This window comes from Rattus rattus, chromosome 6 (genome assembly GCF_011064425.1).
Source record: "Rattus rattus isolate New Zealand chromosome 6, Rrattus_CSIRO_v1, whole genome shotgun sequence".
Lineage (NCBI taxonomy): Eukaryota > Metazoa > Chordata > Mammalia > Rodentia > Muridae > Rattus > Rattus rattus.
In genome coordinates, this window is record NC_046159.1 from 77,961,756 (window position 1) to 77,982,194 (window position 20,439).

At 41.5% G+C, this 20,439-nt stretch overlaps 1 protein-coding gene across 1 annotated transcript in view; it reads right to left on the reverse strand.

The window, feature by feature from the left end:
- Window positions 1-1,723: 1,723 nt before the first annotated feature.
- The window catches only part of Grid2 (glutamate ionotropic receptor delta type subunit 2), a 1,431,657-nt gene continuing 1,412,941 nt past the window's right edge, over window positions 1,724-20,439 (reverse strand). The window contains exon 16 of the mRNA XM_032906395.1: window positions 1,724-3,567. Within this exon, the coding sequence (XP_032762286.1) occupies window positions 3,409-3,567 (159 nt within the window). The 3' untranslated portion in view covers window positions 1,724-3,408. The remainder of the gene's footprint in view (window positions 3,568-20,439) is intronic.

Consider the following 20,439-nt stretch of genomic DNA (forward strand, 5'->3'; position numbering starts at 1 on the left):
ACATCGGCCAGGATGTAAAATATCCAAAAAACAAAAACACAAAAATGTATATCTAGGTCTGTGGTAAGGAAGGGTTTTCTATTCTGGATTGCCTATGTTAAGCAACATCAGTAATAATGAGAGTTTTATTTCTCAGAAAGGAACGAACTATGACATAAGTCTGGACGTCACAAGAAAGGCTACTGTGATGTAATGTTATGTGGAGTGGATGATCCGTCTTCTACCTAGTCTTCACCACTCTGATACCTGTTCCAACATCTTAATTTGCCTTCCCGCTTGGCTCTGCTGCCCTTCCTCAGCTGGCCCTGACCTGTAGAATGTCTTGTTTCATAAGCCTGGGCCGCCAGTTCAGTGACAGCTTTCCCTCCTGGCTTGGGTCTGCTCTTTGCTGGTCCTTTGGCCCGATGCCTCTGACCTTGGGTGGTTGCTGCTTTGAGTCTGCCTGGCTTTCTTCCCAAAGCAAGTGGTGATTATGAACTATAATAGAAGACATTGTTTTAAATTTTCAGCTTGCTTTAGGTACTGAAGCTGCAGTATCAGCATCTTAAGAACTTTTCAGTGTATTTGGTTAGCTAATCTCACACAGCAAGGAGGAGATGGTTGATTATTTTCTATGCCTTATTTAAAAAACACTAAGATTAACATGAATAATTTTAAACCCTTTACTTCCCTTCCTTGTTCTTGAATCTTGAGGAAAGATTCCAATGGAAAGTTTTCTGTTAGAGGGTTGTATTCCTTTGGGTAGCAGTTCTATCAGCTTGGATGTCAGGCTCATGGATTTTGAGAGGAATGCTTTGAAGTGTAATGGTTGGGTCTCAGTGGCTTCACCAGATTGCGATTTCTACTTGAACTTCTGCATAAGACTGAAATAGTCAGGTTTGTCCTGGGGTAGATGAGGACACATTCATTGCTACTGAACTCAGATTAGATCAGCTGTTCAGAGTCCATATTACGTCATCAGGAATCAAGTTCATTCAGGCTCAGCCACAAAGATAGACAAGAAAATAGTTAGCATTTCTCCCCGTTCCACAGCTTTATTACGTGATGTGATGTGTGTACCTGTGTCTTTGCCTCTGTGTACACATGTGACTGTGTGGGTGATATACACAGGCACTACAACCTTATCCAAGTGACCCTGTGACTATGTGTGTGTACATGTGCATGTATGTGTGCATGCACATGGGATTGTGGCTCTGTGTGTGTGTTTGCCCTTGTGCCTGTGCTTGTGTTTGTGATTGTACTTGTGCCTGTGTGTATGTGTGTGTGTGTGTGTGTGTGTGTCTATGCGTGTGTAAGTGATATCTCTGAGACATGTAAGCAAAGCAACTTTTATCATCAGTACATTGGACAGAGATGGAGTAGACAAGTAAAATCACAATGCAGAAAGCTAAGTTGCTGGGAGGCATAGATGATAAAAGAAGAAACATGTCACCACGTTCTTGCTTTAATTAATACCTAGGACGTTCCCTTTAGTTAATTTGTAATAGTTCAGGCAATCATGGACACCTGCATTTTATTTATCTAGGTTAGTGAATAATCCCTTATTTTATTTTGGGAGGCCTGTGCTCCACTGGAGAGGTTGGTGGTTCCTTGCGCAGTCAAGATGACACCATGAACTCCCACAGCATGCCTGGTTTTCTGGAACTAAAGACAAGTTCTCTGCTATGAGCCCTAGGGATAACCTTTCCTGAAGGAGGCTGACAGGTCCATGTGTATCTGTGTGTTAATGATGGAGTGTCTGCCTGACACAGGGGTCCTGGCTTTGCGCCTTTACTTTACCTCTGACTTTCTGGAAAGCATTGGCATTTCTGTGTTGAAACCAGATATCCAGGAAGGAATGACCTTGAACCTTATCTCTGTGCAAGGTGAAGGCTGGGTAAGAGAATGTCCTGTGACAAATGCTGGTATTGTATTTGACAGTAAGGATCAAGAACCCACGGTGATGAAAAGTTGACAGCTAGCAAGGTGCTTTTACATACAGTTTCAGCACTCACAACAACCCTGTGAGGTAGGAACAGCAGATAACAATTTTATTTTATTTTTTATTTTCAAAGACAGACACCAAAGACCACAGAGTGTACGTGATTTTCCCTCAGTCACAGCAATTAGCAGGACCCAAATAGGATAACATGTCTTCTGACTTCACAGTCTGATTTTCACCTGTAAGCTACTGCAGGAATGTTTCCGACTTGGTTGCAGAGTGGGAAAGGTACTCTGTGACAAGACTTGTAATTTGTTTGCAAGTCAGGTGGCTTAGAACCGATGTTTCAGCGACTAGAGCCTATTGGGTCACTACCTGTAGGGGCTTTGAGGGATCACTTCAACTTTGTATATTAGAAGATCCTCTAGGAGTCATACTGGGCTCCCTGGGGTCAAGAAGCAGAAATGCAATTCTCATGGCTATCAACTCACTGAGATAGACTCACTAGATTGATTTATCTGACCTCCCCACTGGAATGTAAACTTCTGGGGGCAAGAACATGACTTACTCATTGTATTCCCAGAATTCAGTGCAGAGCCAGGTCCTTATGAAGGCTGAATTCACAAGGACTTTGTTTGCTTCACAAACTGCTTCAGAGTTTCATTGGTAAGAGATTATTCTCATGGAATAGACCTTGGAAACCTCAGTTGTCTTGGTGGAAGGGTGATACACACAGGCACTATAACCTTAAGGTGACAAACAGCATCCAAGTGACCCTTGTTTACAATGAAAGATCTACTTTTTATGGATTTGAGTTAGAGGCTCTCCATTAGTCAAGAATCCACGTAAAGTGTATATATTTTGGTCTCTGAATAAAGGCAATGTTTTTTAGCATGGAGAAAATTAGACCTGTGGTAATTATGAACATGTCATTATTTTAGTAATATGGAGAAAAATTTATGTCAAAATATGATTAATCACAGTCACAACTGATTCAGTGAGGGCTGGAAGAGGGCTCTACTTTTCTCTGGTTAAGTTTGCCAAGGCACGTTCTCCTTGGTTCTTCACATCTCCCTGTATCCCATCCATCAGCAGTCTGAGGACCCAGGTGAATCTTGCACGGAGGAAGCTGGGATAACACTACTGTGAGTCACACTTGCACCTCAGTGTGAGTGCACTTGACCAGGACACATGGGCAAACAGTGCACAAACAGTCCACGATGAATAGGGACCATCGTTCCCAGGCTAATAGGCTGGCCCAGGCAGGATTCGGAGCCTGTAGCAGAAAGCAGCAGCCATTTGCTGCTCTTCAGTGGGGCAAGTGCAACAGGTTGTTACAGCCTGGTGAAGACAGATTCTTGAATGGAAGAAGGGCTTTAAATTCAGGAGACAGTGGATCAGCTCACCAGTGCGTGGTACTCAGGAGCAAATGAGTCCTGAAATCAAGAAGTGGGAAAAGGGCTCAGCAGGTCCAGGGCTGGTAGAGATTAGGGGTCATCAAGAGGCCTTCCTAGCTGTGTAGAGTGGTGTAGGCCATGGCTGGACGCCTGGTTTTTCCAGTTATTACCGCCAAGCTTCAGACACGGCCTTAGTGGCCAAGCATTGCTTCTTTCAGACACTGCAGCTTCGTTTGGCAGGACTGGAGCCTGTGAGGAGACAAAGCAGAGCATCACGTCACAGCTAAGGCGGGGCCTGGGACAGCTTTGAACCTCTTTCTCACAGTTTGCCAGACATTGTCTCTGCTAAGAATGTTCACCGAGAACAAAGAGGAGGGAGATGGCAGATGTTTGAGACTTCTCAGTTATGGCTTCATGACTTTCTTGGACCTGGGGAAGGCACCAGGAAGCAAAGCATATCAGCTTCTGGTTCTGTAGAACCTGTTTCAGGGAGAACATTGGAGTTTGGCTAAGTTAGGACTAGCATAGCTCTGGGGTAACATAAGGTTTGGGGTATCATCACCAGAAAATAAAAGGGTACTGCGTTTGCATGGAAAGTGAATAGTATGCTTTAACAGTAAGTCCTGATGCCCAGCTACACATGAAATCCTGGTGCCTGATTCCTCAGATTTTGAATTTCGTAATGGGCCAGAGTCATGGGTTTTAAACTCTATGCAAGCTTTAGAGAACATGCTGATTAGTTTTTTTTCTTAACTTGACACAAGCAATCACCTGGAAAGAAAATGCCTCCATTAGCTTGGTCTGTGGGACATTTTCTTGACTAATGACATGTGTGAGAGACCATTCTATTGTGGATGGTGCCACCCCTAGGCGGGTGGTCATCGGTTATGTAAGAAAGTAAGCTGAGTAAGCCATGGGGAGCAAGACACAGTGTTCCTCTGTGGTACCTGCTTTAGTTCCTGCACCCAGGTTCCTGCCTTGAGTTCCTGCCCTGATGTCTCTTCTGAATGGACTGTAAGCTGTAAGATGAAATAAACCCTTTCTTCTCTAAAAGATTTTGGTCATGGTATTTATCATAGAAATAGAAATCAAACTATGACAGCATTAATTATTGAAAATAAATATACAAATCTTACCACAGTTGTAAATAATTGAATTTTGTTCTGTTTTTAACTTACTTATTCATAAGCGTGATTTAGTAAGTTTTCTCTTTCTTGAAGCCCAAGACACATGTCTTACATTCCAGCCCTTCAACATCATGGACATGGGCACAAATCATAAATCTTATAAATCAGTCTCAGGCTGGGTCAGCTATTCCTGATGTCTGTATCTTTGTTGGGCGAGCATGTATTCAGATTCCATGGTTTGCAACACCCTTACTCCTCACACACAATTTAGAAAAGAGGAAGTGGTTTTAACTGTGTTAGTGGAAAGGCAGCACTTACCAGTTAACTGAGTTAAGTAGCCAGTTAATTAAGCAGTGTAAATTATTTGATTGAGATCAGTGTGGAAGTCAGCCCTAAAGTCCTGGAATACATCCGCGTTAACCAGAAAGCTGGTGAGTGTGCCCTTTAAAAGCTATGGTTTTGGAAAAATCCAAATAAAACAAAGAGATGCTGGATTTTGTTATTAAGCAGGTTTAGGGACTACTTTTCCTAAGTAATCTTGTTTTACTGTTGTGTGACATGAAACTATTCTTTTCTTCCGTTTTTCTGAAGTAGAACTCTGGCCTCATGTATACTAGGCCCGATCCTTACCTCTGAGCTTGTCCCCCAGATTTGGAGAAAGTCTTTCGTATTATTTTTGGACAACTCATAGTCCAGTGTTGCACTGAACACAGTTTGCAAATTCTGGAGCAGCAACTAATGGGAAATGCTTGTTTTATTTTTAATTCATTTTTCACTATAAAAATAAATAAGCTAATAAGATATCAGTTGTTTATTTATACATTGGCTAAAAGTAAGCTGAAACTTTGGAAAATGGAGAATGTGCACATGACATAAATGTTGCCTTCTATAGGGTTCTGACCTAGTTAGGACACTAGGTCCATCATACATAACATAATATTTAACATTAAGATGTTTAATTCAGCATTTGATGATTTCTTCTAGATATTCGGATAAATAGTTCACATTGATAGATACAATTATTGCAGAGGGAAAGATAAAATATTGGAATAACAGAAGAGAAAGTCAAGGAGGTTGTAGGATGTACTTTATGGGTTTGTTAAAGTTCTGAAAGGTTGAGTGCATCTCTTAATTACGGACTTGTACACAAAACCTGTTGGGCCCTTACTGTCCTAGAAACCAGAAGTTGGTATATTGTAAAATGGCAAATACATCACTAATATATTATATCTCACATATCTTGAGACCTTTATACAGAAGATCAGAGTATTACAGGAGAGTTCTCATTTGTCCTGTGCATCTACTAATCTTACCCAGTGAGTTATCATGATGTTTGCTGTTTGATTGATAGTGGTAGAGATAGTATTTTATTTACTTGTATATTCTTGGAAACTAATATGTTTGTCCCTATAACATCTGGTGCGTCCTAGATCTTGGCAAGTGTTTGTTGACCATGTAAATATTAATGAAAAAACTTGCAAGTCATAAAGTTGTGTATGCATTCTTAATCTTAACTGCTGAAACATCTCTCTCACCTATCACCAAAGATTTTTAATGGAAGCGACAGAAATTTGGACATTCTACGTATGAAGAGGTCAAAATGACTGTAATATATAGTCTGTGGTAAAAGTAAAGATAACCAGGGATCTTTTGATGCTGTTCAAGCAATCACATCTTGAAGCAATGAGGTCCTAGAACCAAACACAAGGTCCTAAGACAGAAGGACAAAAAATATAAATGCTAAGGAAGTTGGTATTTGAACATGGCTGAAGAAGCATGGGCTGAAAATGGCTTTGATGAAAATAGCTACTGTTTATGAAGTGTTCATTCATGGCCACACTCAGAACGTGGCTTAGTATTTAATCTTGTTCATTCACCACAGTCTAGGACATGGTGTTGATTATCACCCTCAACTCAGTGGTAACAAAATGTTAGTGACTCATCAATTTACCCCAAGTCAACACCACTATGGAGTAGCAGTCAGGGTGGGAAGCAGTCCTATCTGCCTTCAGAGGCTTTAATATTAGCCCCAGCTAACACATAGGTCAAAACTTTTGAGAGATAGAAACATTATGAGATGAGATTTTTTTTGAAGATATTGGTGTTTTTATGACTTTTGGGAAGATGAGCATTATCACTCCAGTATCTTGAAGTTTAACTTAGGAAATGATTAACTTTCCAAATGGACTAATGATTACATCACTTAACACATAGCTGTACTAGCCAGGTGGAGGACACCCTGCCTCTGTGAAGACAGAGCACTGTAGGAGGATGGACGTTTTCACTACAAGCACACGCACACCTAGGCCCGGATGCAGGAGGGTGTGTCTCTACTCGCAAAGAGCACAGCACTGCTCAGCAGACTCACTGATAGAGCAGGGTAGCTCAGTGTTCCTAACACCTCGAAGGAGATCCGTATGCATCTGTGATTTGGGGGTCACACAAAGGCTGGCATCTGCTTTTCTTCTTTACCCCATCTCAGCAAAGATGTACAGCCAGAAGTAATATGGGCAACCCATAGACTGGACTTCTAATGTCTTTGTGTTTGTCCTTTGGTAAAGTCTTCTATTTGCTTTTTCCACTGTTAATTTTTTTTTCAATTTTTTATTTCAATACTGTTTTCTACTTTGTGGTATATAAATGCTAATCAGAAAAAAGTGTATAAAACAATTGTAACCACATAATAGTATACAGTGAATTTTTACAGGATGTGTTTGGTAAGGACCAGTTTTAAAGGAGGAGACAGTCGGCTCTGACTGTGAGCATGGGGTCCTCACAGCGCCAGGTTTCCTTTATCTCTTTGGCTTCTCTTTATCTTAGTGTTTTGAAAATGTTAGAGAAATGGTAGGATTTTACAGTATCAGATTTGCATGTAATGGACTGTGGACTAGAAACTCTCTGAAATTAATTATTTCAATAGATAATTTAAAACGTAAATTTAAACTTAAAAATTTTAGGAATAAATAGCTTACATAAAACAAAACAAAAAAATCTAAAAATTAAACAATGTTTTAAAAAGACTGTTACACATATCACATACACTCTTTCACAACTGTTCATTGGTGTTTCAGATTATACCTTCCCGGATACTTCTTTGGACACAGCGACATACTAATTATAACAACCGTGGTTGGCAAAGACAATAGAATCAAAGTTCTAAGTGTGGTTCGTTCATGGCTCCTCTTTGCAAGTTCGTCTCTCTCAACTCACTATTGACTGACTTACCTCTAAAGCACAATTTCAAAGGCATCCATTTCATTGCAGAATTGCAACAAAGTCAGGCTTGGCCCTTTGCTTTCTGCCTCTGGAAAATGTGTTTAGGCCTTCAGGACCCTCCTAGTGGGAGAGTGATATGTTCAGAAGAGACTTATCGTCCTGATAGGATTTTAAAGTGTCTAACCTGTCAGAATTTGGGGGGGGCATTCCTTCCAAAAATGAAACTAGCATAAAGAAGCGTTGCCCCTGCCTCTTTACTTTTTAGAACATCTGCTGTAGATAAACACTCGTGTTTTGAATTTATCCTATAAAATAGAACTTTTTGCAGAGAAGCAATTTGCCCTGAAATATGATAAGCATGCATAAAACACTGCAAGCAGAAGCTGAAAGTTCCACACGTTTGGGAAGCACAGGAGTGAGGTTTAGTGAGGTTTAGACACTGTCGTAAAGATGTTAAAGCAGTGCACAGTTACAGTATGTAGATGGGAACACTGGGGTTCACTGCAGAGTTTACACCGCCAAGGTTCTTAACGCTTGTGAGATAAGAGTGATCACTCATGAAATGTTTTGTTGTTGTTCAGTCTCTCTCTCTCTCTCTCTCTCTCTCTCTCTCTCTCTCTCTCTCACACACACACACACACACACACACACACACACACACACACACACACACACACACAACACATCAAAAGTCAATGGCAGTAGGTGGTTTATGTCAGGACTGGTTTTGCTGCCCCTCTCTCAGAATAAGATAAATGTAAGTGATGAGCCCCTGGGGTTGCTTGAACTCATTTCGTATTCAACACTCTGCCTGGCCCCTTTCTCAGCTCTTTCTCCCTGTCTTTGTACGTTCAGTTCAAGCCTACTTGAATTTCTTTTTTCTTTTGTAGAACTTGGTTCTTTTGATGTGCTGCAGGGCACGCCCTTCAGCACAGAGTACTTCCCAGGAATCGGAAACATCGGCTCGCAGGTCTGAGAGGCTACTGTACAATAGCTAGCCCTGCAGCCCAAAACAGAACCTTTCCACTTTCGCAAAAGAAGCAATGTTCAGCGTATTCCACAGCGGTGATTTTAAAGGGATAAGAACTTCACACAGTGTAAAGCACAGATTTGTTAAGCGTTTGACCTGATCGACCCCATGGAAGGAAACTAACATGAGATGTGTCTGTATGGATTAGACAGTCATTACTTCGGTCTGGATTTCTCATGTAATTATGAATGAATCTAGTTCTGTTTTACTGCCGCTGCAGTGTCAATAGTGTGAGAACTGTAGTGCCAATCTGTGTGGGGTCCTGGTCAGCTACTTCTCTTTGTTATTTTCCATCACAAATCATGTAAGAGAGTGCGGTGCTTTAACTCTTTATGTGCTGTGCACAAAGGTGAGAGGGACGAGGCGTGAGTACTGCGAGGTTACTGTTAGGCACACTGTCTACCTCACTCATTCAGACAGAGATGAGACAGGAGGAGTCGTTAATTATTTCACATCCACAAGTAGCACTTCTACTGCAGAAGTTAAAAACGTTTAATAAACACGTTACATTCTACTTAAAACGTCTGTGTTTACTCACATATATTTTATGTGACAAATCTTTCAGGACTATGTCACTGAATTAGAACTTGGAACTGAAAAATCAAAAGAACAAAACAAAGCAGAAAATAAGGGGAAATAGTGCAATTCAAGTTTATACACACAAAAATGTATCCAGCCTAAAACATCAAAGCTAAAATAAAAACTTAAATAATAATTAACTTTAACTTTTCCCAGGTATTTAAAGGAAACCTTTTATTAAAAATAAACAAGAAAATAATTAGAAAAGCAAGCTTGATGAAATTTGGTAATTTTCTGACTCAAGGGACTTGGAAAACCACTGTGTACCATGGAAACTGCTAGATTTTGTCTCCACACTGAGTTCTTCTCATGTAAACACACTGTGGACATTCCTGAAGAAGCTGATATTGCTGAAACATTGGTCAGTGAGAAGATACAAACTTACCCGCAAACATTTACTTTCAACTGCTTGGGATTGGGTTTTTTAAGCCCGCCATACACTAATGGTAAGTGTCTGTGGTAATGTCTGTGGCTCATGGCATTGCTGCAAACTTCTAGAGAAATCATTTTAGTGCAATGCTGTATTAATTTTGTATTCTCAACTTATTTCATGCTTAGGTGGTAAATAAACCGAACAGATGATTGTCATACTTTCTGAACATTGGTATATATGTATATATTTGAACTATCTATCTCCATGTATCCAACTATCTGTCTGTCTATTTATAGAAAAAGATGATCCAAATTTTCAAATATAGGCAGAATATGGATTTTTAGAAAAATAGGGAATAATTCTTGTAATAAATTGGCAATGACTCCACACCCCCTTTTTGACAGTTGCCTTCAGTGTGAGGCTGAGTTACCAGGAGTGGATTGATCCTAGGGTGAACATTCTCTACAGCGCACAAACAACCTCCGACAGTAGTGGGTTCCTGAAACTCATTGTCACCTGAAAAATTCTATAGGGGTCATTTTGCTTAAACAAAACCCATATCATTAATAACACAGACACCACGGGAACACTGGAGCTACAGAAGTGTAGGCTTGCTAATGAAGCAATGTCTCGATGTGTCATGAATTCATCCCACTTCTTTCCTCAAGGTCATACAACATTTCTGAAGTTAGACGTTTCAGAAGTGTTCGACCTTAAATTTGGTCAGACACATAGGTGCACGTCAGACACTGTGGTGTTCTTTAGTGTGGTGGCAATGGCTTACCGTGTCAGCTCATATCTCCCATTCTGGGTTATACATTTGAATAAAAGCAGTTTCAGGGTGTCCTGGGCCAGAGAGGATTGTTGCTTTCTACACCATGCTGATCTAAGGTGGATTGTACTAGAAACTCAGCCTGCTCTGAGTTGATGTTTCCTGTGTTCCTCTTTCCTGCAGGGATGCTGTCAGTATCCTACAAGATTTCATTATGAGTTGGCAAATATCAGAACAACACCTGGTCTATATTTTAACACAAACCAGAGATAGTTAGGCTTTCGAAATGGATTGATGACTCCAGGTCTAGAAGTATTTCATTTTACTTTACCAAGATCTAAAATTAAATTTCCTTGTTGTTCCACTAAAAATTACTACAGCTTAGCAGTGTATGGTGGCACACGCCTTTATGCCCGCACTTGGAGAGCAGAAGTCTGCTTTTGCTTTCTGTGAGTTCAAAGCCAGCCTGGTTTGCACAGAGAGTTCCAGACCATCAAGAACTACACTGTGATAACTTATCTCATAACAGCAAAGTATTATGGCTATAGCTACATAACAGAAATTGCTTGGGAAAGAAAGACAGCTCTGAAAGTATTCCAATATTTTCTCTCTTAAAACAATACTAATTGGATTGGGAATAAGATTCCAGAATTTCATATTTCATATTAAACATTTAATTGCAAAACAAGTCAGAGAATACATTTGAGATAAGACATCCAGCTAGCTAATACAGATGATTACTTTTCAAATGTTATTCCCTTTCCCGGTTTCCAGGACAACATCCCCCCAACCTCTCCCCCTCCCCTTCTATGTGGGTGTTTCCCTCCCCATCCTTCCTCCATTACCACCCTACCCCCAACAATCACGTTCACTGGGGGTTCAGTCTTAGCAGGACCCAGGGCTTTCCCATCCACTGGTGCTCTTACTAGGATATTCATTGCTACCTATGAGGTCAGAGTCCAGGGTCAGTCCATGTATAGTCTTTGGTAGTGGCTTGTCCTGGAAGCTCTGGTTTGCTTGGCATTGTTGTTCATATGGGGTCTCGAGCCTTCAAGCTCTTCAGTCCTTTCTCTGATTCCTTCAACGGGGTTCCTGTTCTCAGTTCAGTGGTTTGCTGCTGGCATTCGCCTCTGTGTTTGCTCTAATCTGGCTGTGTCTCTCAGGAGAGATCTATATCCAGCTCCTGTCAGCCTGCATCTCTTTGCTTTAGCTGATTGAGTTTTTATCACTGAACTTGTAGATTTTAGGAGTTAGAATTATACAATAATTTATTTATTTGCCATTTTAGTTATTACTATCTTCCAAAGCTTTGCATCTGTTTATTCTTTAAAACTACTTATGCAATATATTTTCTATTCTTTGTTTTTTAATTCCCATCCTCTGCACTCCAGTAAATCTGACTGAGCATAACCAAGAGACTTTTTTAAAGACGAAGACAGTGGGCTATTTGAGGTCATGACCTCCTTTTTAGGACTCCAGGGACCAATAGTTCCAAATCATTCTTTTATGAAGAAAACAGTCTTGGGGCATCAATGACTGGAATGATCAGCATAAAGTTGACTGAATTGGACCAATGCACCACATTGCAATGTGCTATTTATGGTAACATTTTAACCATCTTCAGAGCCACAACACTATTGTGAGGCCAGTGTTATTAGAGCTAGTAATATGGAAATCTGCTAACAGGCGAGAGATTTAGGACGAATCTTTAACACTGTGTGTGTGCTCAAGGTCACCCACTTTTCAGGGACAGGTTACATAGTTTGACCTTCCATTTCCCAATGAGGCAGCCGCTGTCTGTAATGCTCCTGTTTGTCTTTCTGGCTATTTCCTGCTCTTGGGATGCAAAAGGGGGAAGTTGTTGTTGCTAGTCTAGCAGACTTCCACATTAATAACATGCAACCCATACTGACTCTGCAAATGAACGCAGGTCTTCAGTCTTGCTCTAGGACAGTGGTTCTCAACCTCCCAGAATGCTGCGTCCCTTTAATACAGTTCCACATGTTGTGGTGACCCCCAACCATAAAATTATTTTCATTACTATTGTAATTTTGTTATTGTTATTAATTGTAATAGAAATATCTGTGATTTCTGATGGTGACCTTTGTGAAAGAGTCATTTTACCCACAGGTTGTGTTGAGAGTCACTGGTCTAGGAGGTGACACTTGAACAAGAGACTGAAATCTCCAAGCTGTAGAAAAGGTTTGAAACATGTGTTAAAGAAACAGCTACACACGTTGTTGGTAATTTAACAGAGAAATTATGCTAGGGTGAGGGTTCCTGAAGGCGGACTGTGGTGATAGTACACAGTGGGAACACTAGCACACAGTGGGAAAACATGTTTCAAATTATGCTATTCTTGATACTCCATTGTATATTGAGATGTGTATGTGGAACTCACTCTTTTTTTTTTTTTTTTTTTGAAACTTTTTTTTTTTATTATTATTATTAACTTGAGTATTTCTTATATACATTTAGTGTTATTCCCTTTCCGGTTTCGGGCAAACATCCCCTCCCCCTCCCCCTTCCTTATGGGTGTTCCCCTCCCAACCCTCCCCCCATTGCTGCCCTCTCCCCAACAGTCTAGTTCACTAGGGGTTCAGTCTTAGCAGGACCCAGGGCTTCCCCTTCCACTGGTGCTCTTACTAGGATATTCATTGCAACCTACGAGGTCAGAGTCCAGGGTCAGTCCATGTATAGTCTTTGGGTAGTGGCTTAGTCCCTGGAAGCTCTGGTTGGTTGGCATTGCTGTACATATGGGGTCTCGAGCTCCTTCAAGCTCTTCCAGTTCTTTCTCTGATTCCTTCAACAGGGGTCCTGTTCTCAGTTCAGTGCTTTCCTGCTGGCATACGCCTCTGTATTTGCTGTATTCTGGCTGTGTCTCTCAGGAACGATCTGCATTCACATTTTGATCATCCGTCTTGAGTTTCATATGTTCTAGGCATCTAGGGTAATTCAAGCATTTGGGCTAATAGCTACTTATCAATGAGTACATACCATGTATGTCTTTCTGTGATTGGGTTAGCTCACTCAGGATGATAGTTTCCAGTTCCAACCATTTGCCTGAATTTCCACAAAGTCATTGTTTTGATAGCTGAGTAATATTCCATTGTGTAGATGTACCACATTTTCTGTATCCATTCCTCTGTTGAAGGGCATCTGGGTTCTTTCCAGCTTCTGGCTATTATAAATAAGGCTGCGATGAACATAGTGGAGCACGTGTCTTTTTTATATGTTGGGGCATCTTTTGGGTATATGCCCAGGAGAGGTATAGCTGGATCCTCAGGCAGTTCAATGTCCAATTTTCTGAGGAACCTCCAGACTGATTTCCAGAATGGTTGTAGCAGTCTGCAACCCCACCAACAATGGAGGAGTGTTCCCTTTCTCCACATCCTCGCCAGCATTTGCTGTCACCTGAGTTTTTGATCTTAGCCATTCTCACTGGTGTGAGGTGAAATCTCAGGGTTGTTTTGATTTGCATTTCCTTATGACTAACGATTGTGGAACTCACTCTTAGTGATGACTACAGGTTGCTTTCTTTTCTCACACTGACTGACTTACTGAATTTATGCCAACATGCTGCCATGCTGCATTTTTACACACTAGCATCTCAGGAAACTACTCACTGCCCTAGGACAAGATGGTGTTGCTTTCAGTTCTAATGGGTTTGCTGCTTCTGATTATTTAGTGAAGCAGGATCCGTTGGAAGTCCTGGCATCCCCAGATTATTCCTCTGGAAATCTGTGCCCTTCTCTTTGTCCCTTTTTACCAAGTGCAACCTGCCCAAACCAATAACTTCTCCCACCATTTCGTTTTATTTTTTAAGGAAAATATTTCCCATTTTTTTTCTTCCAAATACTCCCAGTTTCTCTCCAGCATTTCTGCATTTCTCCAGCTCTCCCATGTACAGGACAGAATTCTAGACATAGCTAATATGTATCTTCTAAACACACACACACACACACACACACACACACACACACACACACACACTGAATAGATAAAAGTTCACAAATAAGAATGAGACATCTTAGTGCAGTCAGTCAAACAGAGTAGATGAGTGGGCCTGACCTGATTGGCAGCTCCTGGGAGGACCTTGGCCCCTTCAGAAGCCTGGGAGGTCCCTCCCATGAAAATGGCTACTTAGGGAGGAACTGCAGGAAAGCAGACAGACAGATGCCTGTCAAACCACTGTAAGCAACTGCATTCCAATAGCCATGTGACCTTGGAGGTCAATTCTGGGCTCCAGAACAAAATGCAGCTAACTGAATTTGTGCTCTGAGAGGCGTTGAGCAGAGGACCCACATAGGTCCTTCAGTTTACTCTCTCAGGTCTTCCTGATACCAGCAGAAGTTTGACCCACTCTGCAACTCTTAACAGAGGGCATCGTGTCTTATTCCTGAGGCAATCACATCACTTGCATGCCACAGTTAACTCTATTTATAAAATAATCAGCCTATAATCACCTGATAATGAGCGGTGATAAACGTACTATGGCGATGAAGCATAATCTAGGCAACCTAATGTAATGGCTTTTTTAAATTTACTGAGCACTAAAATGAACACTGGGTATTGTATCTGGATGAATATAGTGATCTGATTTAAGTCAGTACCAAGCTTAACTTTAAACTGCAGGTAAGGGTCCTTTAGCAAAATGTGCACTGTCATGTCTTCTGTCTCTTGTAACTTTTTACATATTGGGAATTTTTCATTAAAGTGCAATTTAAGGAGCAGCAAAATAGCTCTATGGGTAAATGTGCTTGCCACCTAGCCTGGGAAGCTGAGTTCAAGTCCCAGACATACATGGTGGAAGGAGAGAATGAACTTCTGAAACATCTACATATCAGTCACACACCCCACACACACACACACACACACACACACACACACACACACACACACACACACACACACACACCACACACACACACACACACACACACACACACCACACACACACACACACACACACACACACACACACCACACCACACACACACACACACACACACACACACACACACACACACACACACACACACACACACACACACACACACCACACACACACACACATACCACACACACACACACACACACACACACACACACACACACACACACACACACACACACACACACACACACACACACACACACACACACACACACACACACACACACACACACACCACACACACACCACACACACACACACACACACACACACACACACACACACACACACACACACACACACACACACTTAAATAAGTGAAAGTAATTTTTATTTATAGTTATTATTTATATTTATATTTAATATGCTTTTTGTAAGCATCATATACAAATAGTCACAATATATGTTAAATTAAAGAAGCATAAAAATTGCAGAAGGTGCTCTGTAAGTCCTTTTTTTTCTTATTGTGATTTTTCATGGTTATTTATTTGTTTATTTATTTATTTTGGTACAGGTTTTGGATGTTCCTGACCTTTATGGCCTAGCCATTATCTATGGTGACAGTGATGTTTTATGAAAAGAAACAAGTTATATTTACAACACCATTACATATTTCTAAAATTAAATAATTACTACCGTGATCCTTCAAACAGTTCTGTGAAAGACAGCTTACTACTGCCTGAGACGCAGCGTGAGGGCTGGTTGCCTTCTGACCTGACAGGCCATCAGTGGTTGGTGAAGGTAAGTAAGGGTGTGATCTTGAGCGCTCTATGCAAGGCCTTGAAGATGATGGATTAGAGACTGAGCAACCAGGAGTTCCTCTCATCTGGCGTTCGGTCCTCTTATCCTGTGGTTTTCTCCCATTCGTGAAGAGTGTCATAGAACAACAGATGCTAGCACTCTAAGGGGGGGAGGGGATGGGGAATGCAATCAAAGAGATGGCACGATTTACTCTGAGGGGACCGAGGCTACTTCACGTGTGCTGCTTTATGCATCACGAAGCCCAAATCACCTGCAGTCGGAATACCATGCCAGAGTGCCTCACAAGCAACAGAGAAAGCGGCTCTGCGAGCTGCACATTCAAGTGCTGCTTCTAGAGAAGCTTTGAAGAAAGCAGGCGGCGGCGGCGACCCCCACCTTCAGGCATAAATGAACTCTGAACAGACTCATTTGCCATGAAGGATGAGACGGGAGATGCTGGCGCCTGGGGCTCTGCCTCTCCGCGCCTCCTTCCCTGAGTCGTTCTGGTGGGTTTTTGTGTCCCAAAGTTGTCCCTGTGCAAACAACAGGTTGAATATTGTAGGTGTGGGTTATTAAAGTGTCCCCGGGACAATGGCAGTCTGTGTCCCATTTGTAACGCTTGGATTAATCTTTGGAAAGTGCACACAAAATGTGACATGATGTTGGCTTCCAACATTATTCAGTCTGCATAGCAGCAAATCCTGCCCTGTCTCCCTGGAAATAAAACTCTGCAGACTGCCCCCGCCATCTCAAAGCGACCTATCATTTATGCTGCAGAGTAGGGACACCCTGGCTAGCTCGGCTGTGAGTGAGAGTTTGTAGTTTGCACAGACACTTAGGAGGGAAATAAATTGTTGCTTTCGTGTCCACAGCTTCCCTAAAGGAAGTCTGATGTTAGCTACGTCGTATTTTATTTTGCTTTCTAAGGAAGAAATAACGAAGTATTTTATTTCTAAATAGAATCCCACATTAGTTCAGAATTACAACTACTTAAGTGGCAAAGAACCTTTTGACATTTCCTCTTTATCCACATCTTTCTTTTTTGATGACGTCTGATGGGAAGTGCTATAATATAAAGGGAGACCTGGTCCCCAAAAATAGCCACACAGCAAACAATATTTCCCTTTCTCCTTTTTATGGCTCAGGAGATACTAAAATCTTGAGACTCAGCTTTCTCCTGTTGATGTCTCTTGGGAAAGGCGTTAAGTGGGATCTGGGAAGGGAACACTCAAGTCACTGCATTAAAGAACATCTCAATATTGTGATTGGAAAAAAAATTGAAAGAGACAGGGGGCTGAGAGTCATCAAATGGAATTCCCAGAGAGCCAAGTGAACAACTATCTCATATCCAAGATCAACTCCCTCTTGATCTTGTGTAGGAGGAATTGAAGTTGTTTAATGAGGTGGAATTAGGAAAAGATGAATCAGGAGTTCTTCAGGAACAGCAGCTTTAAAAGGTCTGTGTTCTGGAGAGATGGCTCTGACTGCTCTTCCAGAGGTCCTGAGTTCAAATCCCAGCAACCACACAGTGGCTCGCAACCATCTGTAAGGAGATCTGATGCCCTCTTCTGGTGTGTCTGAAGACAGCTACAGTGTACTTAAACAGAATAAATAAATAAATCTTTTTTAAAAAAGAAAAGGTCTGTGTTCCCTGTTTAAGTCTAGTAGAGCCACGTGGTGTTTATTCATTTACCGTGTGTACTGGCTGGTTTTGCATGCCAACTTGACACAATGTGCATGGTGGTGCCATCCCGGGGCTGGTGGTCCTGGGTTCTATAAGAAAGCAGACTGTGCAAGCCATGGGAAGCAAGCCGGAAGCAAGCCAGAAGCAAGCGGTGCGCCTTCTATTGCTTCTGCATCATCTTCTGCCTCCAGGATCCTGCCCTGTTTGAATTCCTGTCCTGACTTCCTTCCATAATGAACAGCAATGTGAGATGTAAGCCAAATAAACCCTTTTCTCCCCCAACTTGCTTTTTGGTCATGGTGTTTCATCATATCAATCTCATGATGTTCTAACGGGTGTATTGATTCAGGATGTCCATAGAACACGGAGGAACAATGTCAAGGGGCTAGGAATGGCTTCTTTCAAATTCACAATGACTTTTGTACCTAGCAAAGCAAGCCGATGCTCAGGCCGTAATGTAGAACACACTTTCATTTTCCCTATTCTTTGCCTTTAATAATATTAAATTCAGAATTTAATTGCTTGGTCATGATGTTCTACTAGGTGTGTTGATTCAGGACCTCCTGATTTGGGGAGTGTAGGGTTTGAGACAGGGTCTTAGATGCTATATGAATTTGGCAGGCTCCATATTCCCTGTGTAGCCAAATCTGCCCTCAGAACTCTGGCCTTCACCTCCCAAATGCTGGGATTATAACTCCAGCCCTGGCTGTGCTGATATTTTTAAAGGCATTTTTAAAGTGTGGCAGGAGAAAAGATACTGAAAAAAGCAACATCAAGATTAACATATAAAGAAGTCACTTGACATCGGGTGTGGTGACACACGCCTTTAATTCCAGGACTTAGGAGGCAGTAGCATGCAGATCTCTTGAGACCGGGGCCAACCTCTTCTACATAGTGAGTTCCAGGAAAGCCAGGCTACATAGTGAGATGCTATCTTGAAATAGCAACAACAACAACAACAACAACAGCAGCAGCAGCAGCAGCGGCAGCCAGTTGACTCAAAAAGACTGGAAGCCCTTGGCCACCTGAACTTCATACAACAAACTGCACACGTTCAAGCAAAGCCCAAGCTACACAAAATGTGGAAGAGACCTGTGCTATGTGTCAAGAGCTTTGCGGTTCTTTACTTTTGGGGCTTCTTCCTCAGTTCTCTAGCTCACTCCTATCCTGAGAGTTTTTCCTTTCTGGGCAAGCTGTCTCCGTGCCTTCTTCAAACACATTCCTGGTGCAGTCCATTGCCCTCAGACTTGAAAACTCAAGTCTCGGGGGACACTCTGAGAGGCACCTTCCTAATTCCTCACCTACAATACCAGGATCATGCACCCTGAGTTTTGTTTTGGGCTGGCCAGGTATAAAGGGAATATTGCAAACAAAATGGAGCAGAGAAAAAACTGCCCATTTCAAAAATGCCTGACACCATCATTATTTTGGGAATGTCAGATTAAAAGGAGACAGTGGCTCGATATCACCAACAGTGTAAAAGAGAGTGCTAGTACGGCCAACCAAAGGCAAGCACTTGTGGCTTTGAACTGACCCTGTAACCCACCTTTTGGGGACTTGTAAAGGCTTTACGCTTTGTTTTAAATAGACGATTGTAAAGGAGTAAACATCCAAGTACCCTAAAAGACTTGAACACACAGTTTATCTGTTATTAATGGTAAAATGGAACAGATTTAAATCCACCCCCCAAGAAGACTAGTATTTAAAAAACATTTGTTGAAAACAATTTAAAGCTAAAAATTCAACATATGGAACCACAGCGCCACCATCTGGTTATATTGATGACAGCAGGAGTCAGAACCGGTCAAGAAGGGAAATTGTTCTTTGTCAATTCACCTTAAAAATAAAAAATCTCCTTAATTGTAGCACAGCATGGTGACTCAGCTAGTTGGGAGGAGGTTTAAAAAGGGAGGCTCAAAATTTCAAAGCCAGATTGGGCTACAGAGTCCAAATCCTGGAAAGCACCTCCTCTTACACAAAAAGTAAGAAGAGGGCTGGGATATAGCTCAGTGGTTAGTGCTTGCCTAGCAGACGTGGGCTCCTAGGCTGGATCCCAGTAAAATTATCAATATTTTTTGTTTGTTTTTTGATAGGAAATAAAAGAGGTTTTAAAAAATAACCCCTTCTGTCTGGTGTTAGTCTGTTACTGTTTGCATAAACAGGCTTGGCTCACTGATATCGCATATGACTCTGGGCATGATGTTGGAGAATGTGGACATCCTTAAAGTTCTGCAGCTGTTCAAGACAAAATACAACTCAATAATAAGACAGACTTGACCTTGATTTAAGGGGCACACTGCAGAGTCTGCCTTTGAAAACACAGAGAGGCAATATAGAGTTCTGTCAGTTTATCTGAAGTCCCAAAGTCCTTTAATTGAGTTTCGTGAGTGTAAAACAATCGCTAAGTCACGGGGTGACTAGCATCTGTAGTTTCATTTGTACAGTACTTTAAAAAAGGCTTTTTATGACAAGCCCCAAGGATTAAAAAGTCAAGTTCATATTTCTTACTCTTGAAAGATCTATATTTTTACTGACACATGCACTGTGTTGAACAGAAATGTTATTATATCACTATGTGGAGACTACCATAAACAAGGACCTGAACTAAGAGCCTTACATTGATTTCAAAATAAATGCTGTCA